We start from the raw sequence: 7936 nt of genomic DNA, 5'->3' as shown, positions 1-7936 counted from the left end.
ACCTCAGGGTTTTACGCCCTTAAGCCCCAGACAACAACAACAACTTGGACATCAAAGGGAAATAAATAAGAATAAACCCTGGTTCGATGAAGAGTGCCTTAAAATGTGTGAACAGAGAAAAGCAGCTAAGTTAAAAACTCCCGATAATTCTAGCGAAAATAATGTAACTTCCAGGCCTCAAAAAATGAGATGTCTAAATTCCTCAGAAATAAAAAAAGAGAATATCTTAAAAATAAAATAATAGAGATAGAAAAAAAATAACAAAATCGAAAATGATTTCAGAGAAATGTACAAAGGTATTAACCGATCCCGGAAATTCTGCTCTTCAGTGACGGAAATAAGATAAAAATAATAATATATTAGCAAATCTGGTAGATATTTGTATTTTATACTGGTAGATATGTTATTGGATACATTTAAAAAACAATTTGAAAGTTTCTGAATACGGGAAATAATTGTAAAAAATCTTCTCTGACTGAATACCAGAGTGATTCTTTATCACCATAGATAGAAGAACTGAGTCAGGAGGAAGTCGAAATGGTCATCACAAAATTAAAACCTTATAAAGCAGTGAGAATTAACAATATTCCTAGTGAACTAATCAAGGCATGTAGTGAAATTGGAGTTTCTAAAATACACCTTTTGGTTAAAAAGATCTGGGAAATTGAGGAAATACCTGAGGAATGGAAGGAGTCTCTACTTATTCCTGTTCACAAAAAGGGCCCGATGACGGATTGTAATAATTATCGAGGAATCTCACTCCTTCCTGTATGTTATAAAATATTTATGCTAATCTTCACTGGTCGAATCACGCATTGAATTGCAGAAAAAATTGGAATACAATGGGGTAGATCATCAGCTTTATTGATTTCCAAAAGGCTTACGATTTTATTGACCGCCAGAAACTGTATAATATTCTGATCGAACAGGGAACACCAAAGAAGTTAGTAAATCTCGTACAGATGTGCACGACCGAAACTTTTAATAAGGTAAGAATCGGTAATCAATCGGTATTCTGAGAAATTCCAGGTCCGGTCGGGTTTAAAGCAAGGTAATTCTTTATCACCTATCTTATTTAATCTAGCACTAGAATATGTCATTAAAAGTGTGATGAATACCGAAAAGAGTTTAACTTTGGATGGTAAAGTACCGGTGCTTGGGTATGCTGATGATTTGGTATTATTGGGTAAGGACTAGGAAACTATAAAACTAAATACAACTACGTTAATAAACTCTAGTAAGGAACTAGGTCTTGAAATAAATACGGATAAAACAAAATACATGGTTAGCAGTAGAAACGCGAGCTATTTCGATTATACAGTTATAAGAGGAAATACGTTTGAACAAGTTGATAAGTTTAAGTATGTAGGTTCTACGGTAACTTGAAAAAACGAAATTGATGAGGAAATAAAAGCTAGGTTGAAGGCCGGAAATGCTTGTTATTTTTCAATTTCAAAACTGCTTAACTCACGCCTTCTATTGAAAAACTTAAAAATTAGAATTTACAAAACTATTATCCTTCCCACAGTTCTTTATGGATGTGAGATGTGTATGAAAATACAGTATTGCGAAAAATATTCGGACCGAAAAGGGATGAATTAACGGGAGAATTTAGAAGATTACACAACGCTGAATTAAAGGATCTACACCCGGTAAATACAATTCAATTTATAGCATTGCAGCATATAAGGTTGTAGGGCTTAGTAACGAGTGGGTCCCTAAAATGTTAATAAACACTGAAGCGTTAATAAACGGGTAAATGTCCGAGGTGTAGACCGAAACATAGATGGGAGGATTGAGTTAAAACTGATTTAGTGGAATTGGGCTTGGACGGGCGTCACTGGAAGGATGTATGCGGGGAGCATTTGGTGGTATGGGCATCGAACCATCGGGTTCGCTAGGTCTTCATTATATATATTATATATCATGAAAAAATAAATAAGTTTACAGAAATTATGATTTTTCTAATAACAAATTATGATATAAAGTATTTAAAGATATTAATGTTCAACATACCTGTACTCTTTTTATCTGAAAAAAAGAAAAGAAAAGAAAGATTTAAAAAATGTTCATTACAACTTTCAATGGATTAAAAATAATCAATGATGAAAAAAGTCATACCACGACTTTGATTATTTATTAAAAATTTTCAAACTTAGTGAAAAAATGTTTCCCAACTGGTGGTCTGTTCTGTAATCTGAGAGCATTGAGACTGGACCACGGAAAAGTGCGGCAAAATAACTTTGTGCATTAATGTTGGAAATATTTTATTAATTATCTATCCTGATGTTTGAGTGTTAGCTAAAAGGTTTTAACAGCTAAATGTACAATAAAAGTGACTCACAATGCACTTTTAAGCTACTTAATTTTCAAATATTTTCTAAGGGAAACTCCACTTTGACTAAAGATGGAAATGGGGATGGGGATAGACCAATTTATACATTTTTATTATAAATATTTCTATAATTATAGAAATATAATTTATATTTAAATATTATTTGTTATATTACATATTTATAAGAATGTTGTTATGAGTTAATGGGGCACTGCGATGTTAGTACTGTTTTGAATGTACTTGACTATGTATCTGTAAATATGAATGTTTCATCAGTTTGCCATATGATTTTTTAATTCTTACAAGATTATAAAATTAAAAAAAGATGAATTTTCTGTTAATGTTTTGAATTTTGAAATATAAAGCTCACCAGATTTTTTTTTTCCAGATATTTCTGAAACAAAAAAAAAATTAATTATGATTAGAAATGTGAATAAATACTACAATTAATAATAATAATAAAAATAAAATAAAATATAATTACATTAAAATTACTTTAAGAAATGAAAACAGAAAATAGTTACAAAAAATATGAATCAACTTGATAGAGAAGACATCCAAATCCAGAATTGCAAGATATATTACCAGTGCGTCTGATTGATATTTAGATGTTGTGAAAGATGTTATTTCTTTAATATTCACAAAGATTAACTAATATTTCTATAAGGCATAGGGAGTTGGCAGCCCCGTTGCCTCGCCATTGTAACATAATCAGCCACTGGCTCTGTTTGGAACATTTATTCTGACACTCACACAGTACAATACTATAGCACACATTAACACTAAGGACACAGACCACACTCGAATAGCACCTCTTCTATGAATCTCAGGAGGTGAAGTAGGTCAGGCTACTTAAGGGGGATTTTATCTCCACTTGACTCCTAATGCCAGGTGAGGTGCACGCATGTTCAGGTTGGCAACTGGAGGAGCATAGCACACTATTGCACCCAACCATTGTACATAACACACAAAGATCATAACAGCCATCTCCTACTGCTCTCTCCACTACTGAACTATCACTCCTGGGGGAGTCGTTCCAGAGGTACAGAAGATAGACAAGGAATGGCACTCCCCGATCGCTGAGTAGTACTGGAGCCCGCTTCTCTTAACCTAGGCATGGCAGCTCTATCAGCTTAGTGTAAAAGTTCAAATGTTGTAATAGTGCCAGCTTGTGACAAGATAGGACCCTTCTGCACATACCAGAATTGCTTTCCCGAAACAACTGGACCCCACTTCTGGAAGCATGCTTTTTTAGATAAGTGGATTTGAGGGTCAGAATGGCAGTACAGCTACATTAATACTATTCAGTAAACCATAAAGACAAAATCATAACAAAACCATTGGAAAACAAAAATAAAGAACAGTAATCTAAAGTACCAACGGCGATAGAGCGGTCCTTCCAGACTGCACAAATAGAACTTCACCGCCTGAATCTGACCGTGGGAGGCTACAACAACAAATAAGTTAAGTTAAAGCTGGTCAAAGCAGCATGAAGCCTCAGGGGGAAATGTGAGGTGTCAATGATTCAAGCTGAAAAGGAGGCATCAGAATGAGATGCAAAGCTCCTACTTTTAAACCAGCTACTTATAGGCAGTTCAAAATTATTTGGTGCCTGATAGGTTGATCGCCTTTGGTTAGACCTAAGGAGATCAAACCGGGGAAAGTTCTTGAACCAATTCGGGAGGGAAGTGAGGGGGAGGGTATGCCTTCCACCCTCCTTTCTTGATGCAGTGAGGACAAAATGCCGATCTCACAATCCCAAAGGCAGAGGCCAATGGGCTTCCTACCTACCCATACCCATTGTTAGGATAAGAAGAGGCCCAGATCTATAGTAAATTTCATTAGAAAATCAAAAAGGGCAAACATAGAAGAATAATAGCAAGTATAAAAATTATTCAATTTTTCATTCAAATTTCCAACAAGGTCTTTCTTGGGATTCGAAGGGCAAATAGACCCCTTTTTCGGACTTTTTTTCCCCATTAGAAAACTACTCAACATGATATAGCAGACTGTGGCCAAGCAATAGTCTAGCAGCAAACCAAACTCTTTCTGGCAGTGCCTTTCTTGAAAACTTACACATTCAAACACAAGGGCACATCAGTCCCAACCAGGGTGGATCTAATTTTGTCTACCCTGGACAGAATCGATACATATTAAATACTCAGGAAAAAATAGAAACTTTTTTTATCTTCTTTTAATAGAATAGGTTAATTCACTAGAGAGTTTACTGCCCAACCATACAATTAAAATTTACAGTTAGCATATGAATACACACACACAAAATAATAGAAAAGAAAATAACATAACTGTTTGAAGAAGGAATTCAAGCTGCTGCTATCTAGTGGCAAACACATGAAGCAATGGGGGGTAGGTACTGAAGTCCAAGTGGCTCTGTAATTAATGTCCATTTTATCCATAGCAAAAAAGTGGGAAAAACGGTCACATTGAATGACAGTTGATCAGGACTAGCAAACCCAAGAGAATCTTATCTTACCTATAGGGATTCTACTGACCAATGGTAACCATAATTGGTAAATTAACAAATCATGATCAACATACACAGTATAGGGTCATTACTGTTATGTCTAATTGTTGTTAGTGTCATCGAGTAAGGTCAGTGTGTTTCACATTCTTGTGGGAGGATAATTAAATCATAAGCAGTTCAGATCATGTCCCAATTGAAATAAACTAAATACGATAGATAGGGTGTCCTTTTTAGATGGCCTGGCTGAATTTCTCTTGATTGGATAATGTTTTAAAAAAATAAATAAATATATATGGTCTCAGACCCAGTACAACTCTAAAATTTCTAATGGAAACCTATCCGATACACAATTTTAATGGATTTTTTAAACTGAAATCAATGGAAAATCAGATTTTAAATTGGTCAATAAATTACAAAGTTATGTGACAAAGTTAGAAAAAACACAATACATTTTGCTAGCTAATTTTATTAAAGAATCCATACATACTATATCCAGTGGTTGGTGAACCTATATATCATGCCCTCTCCTTTCTGACTGGCTACTTAATATTAACAAGTTATACAAATTTTTCTTTTCTTTAACTTTGTAATTTATTGACCAATTTAAAATCTGGTTGTACCATTGATTTCAGTTTTAAAAATACATTAAAATGATGTATCGGAAGGCATACATTCCTAATTGAAATTTTAAAGGTGTACTGGGTTTGAGACACCCCATATGTTTTTTTTTTTTCCAAAACAGGTGGGAATCTTAAAATAGGCTGGAACATAAACAAAAAACATCAAATACATATTTTTTATTTTATAACTATCCAATCAAGAGAAATTCAGTCAGGTAATCTAAAAAGGACACCCTGTATATTAATTTTTAAGGAATTTCTTACATAGGTTTTACAAAATTAACTTACATATAAAAAACAAACTTATTAAGTTTTGTTCTCGTATTTTGATTCATAAAATTAAATGAATAATAAATAGTACAACAATATTTGTTTTAAGGACATTACTACTAACCTTCTAACTGCTTCTTCACTTTTCTGCCTGTAAAAAAAATGGAAAAATTAATTAATCGAATATTAATTATGGTATATGGCTAAAATATAATATCTCTCTAAAAGTGTCTGATAGCTGACTCAAAACGGTCTTTGATAGCTAGCTCAAAAGGAGTAAATGCAGGCCATCGCACATGAATAATTTATGAAATGATCATGTTTTTACTTTACAGATAGATTAACCTTAGTATGGATATCATGCAATATGATTTATACCTCTTCAAAATCAAAATAATACATAGAACAAAATTTATATTTTATAATAAATTGAATTAAAATAATTAAAAGGGCTAGGATTTCATAGAATATCCATTTAGGACAAAAGGTTTATTTATTTATTTTAATTGAGCACATTTAATCCAAATTTAAGAATCTAGAAAACAAGATGACAAAAAACACTTTAGCATTGTAGCCCTGAATGTACAATTTGAACCCAAAATCCAATTATTCCACAAGATAGCCAAAGGATTTAACAAATCTGTAAAGGTAAGTGAGGACAGAAACACATCATGCCCATCACCATCTTAATCCACAGTTTTTTTCAATATCTATCGACTTTGTGTAAACAAATATTAATATAAAGTAGTTATAGTTAAAACAAGGTTTCAGTTACAAGTTAGAATAATTGAACACATATCGGGCTGTTCTTAATAAAAGCCAAATTGAAATATAAAAATTGTATATGGACAGAAATAACAGCTCCATGACAATCCAAAGAGAATGTGAAATGTTTAGGACGTCTGAGTGCTTCAATGATGGCTCTAGTACACTTACCATGGTGGTGGTACTGTGTATGCAAGTAGACAAGTTTATTGTTTCTGTATCAATCCCAAAGCACACAGTCATTGATTGTTTGCGATTATGAAGAAATATTGGGCAGCTACTATGCATTTCATAACTATATTTTTCAATAGTCCGTTTTGATATGAGTATAAACTATATAACCGTCAATGTTTTCTGCTCTTGTTGATTACCACATGTAAATTGCCTAGCACTGCTTTTTATACTTCTAAGAGTAGGGACTGGCTGACGTTAAACTATGCAAAATTTGTTGGTAGTCGGGAGGATAATATAGAAGACATTAGAGATATGAATAGGAAAGTGGGAAAAACATGGCAAGGATAATAAAGAAGTGGAATCTGATGTCTAACCATAGGTCAGCCTCTGACATTCACATCCATAATACTGATAACAGAAGAGATATGTAAAGCTGCCTGACCTTATGGAATAAAATTGTTGTTCCTTGTAGAATAGGAATGGAGAGAATCAGTTTCTGGACTTTGCAGAATACAAGCAGAAGAAACCAGCCTCTTAACCCATCGAGACCAATTGCACACCATATGTGCAATGATTTTGAATTACAATTATCGACTAATCCATACTGACTAGTATGGAAAAAGCGGTTGTTAGAACAAGACTGGTTTAAAACAAAAATTATCCTAGAAGTGTGTAAAAATAAAATTTGATGTTAGTTTCAATTTAGCCCCTAAAATAAATGTTCTTTCTTCCAGGAAAATTAATTATCTTGTACTGCTTCTTAAAAATTGATATTCTTTTTTTTTATTTATTTCATTTTATCTATAATTATATTATTTTCTTCATTACTGAACCTATAATGAGGATTTCATGTTACTCGACTATTTTTGGAATAAATGTTGTTCAATTTAAGTTTTTACTTTATTTTACATTGCACACCTGGTGCACAACCCATCCCTCATAATAAAAACATTCAGAGGAGCTACCTTAACAGTTACAAAGTGATTTCTATTGCAAACATGATTTTATAAAAAATTACCAATATAAAGCAAAAAATATTTTTTGGATTCTGGGGATGGTTTCCAAAAATATGTGTCTCAAATGGGTTAGTGTAGTTAAGGAAAAGGCAAGTGAAAGGAACCAGCCTCTCAAATTCGTTAAGGAACTGGATAGTGCAAGTGGAAGGAACCAGTCTTCTGGGCCTTGCAGAACTCAAGTGGAAGGAACCAGCCTCTTAAATTTGTTAAGGAAAAGGATAGTACAAGAGGAAGGAGCCAGTCTTCTGGGCCTTGTAGAACTCAAGTGGAA

The 7936-nt window shown here is 33.3% G+C and overlaps 1 protein-coding gene across 1 annotated transcript in view; it reads right to left on the bottom strand.

Moving 5' to 3' along the window:
- LOC106692921 (uncharacterized) overlaps positions 1-7936 on the bottom strand; it is a gene marked incomplete in the record, with an annotated part of 90744 nt that overhangs the window by 71381 nt on the left and 11427 nt on the right. Inside the window, 3 exon segments of the mRNA XM_067046800.1 lie at positions 2017-2031; positions 2706-2729; positions 5835-5861. Coding sequence (XP_066902901.1) covers positions 2017-2031; positions 2706-2729; positions 5835-5861 — 66 coding nt within the window.

This window comes from Halyomorpha halys, unplaced genomic scaffold (assembly GCF_000696795.3).
Source record: "Halyomorpha halys isolate HHAL.00 unplaced genomic scaffold, Hhal_1.1 Scaffold78.1, whole genome shotgun sequence".
In the NCBI taxonomy this organism is placed as follows: Eukaryota; Metazoa; Arthropoda; class Insecta; order Hemiptera; family Pentatomidae; genus Halyomorpha; species Halyomorpha halys.
The sequence above is the reverse complement of the archived record's forward strand: the minus strand, read 5'-3'. Positions and strand labels throughout refer to the sequence as shown.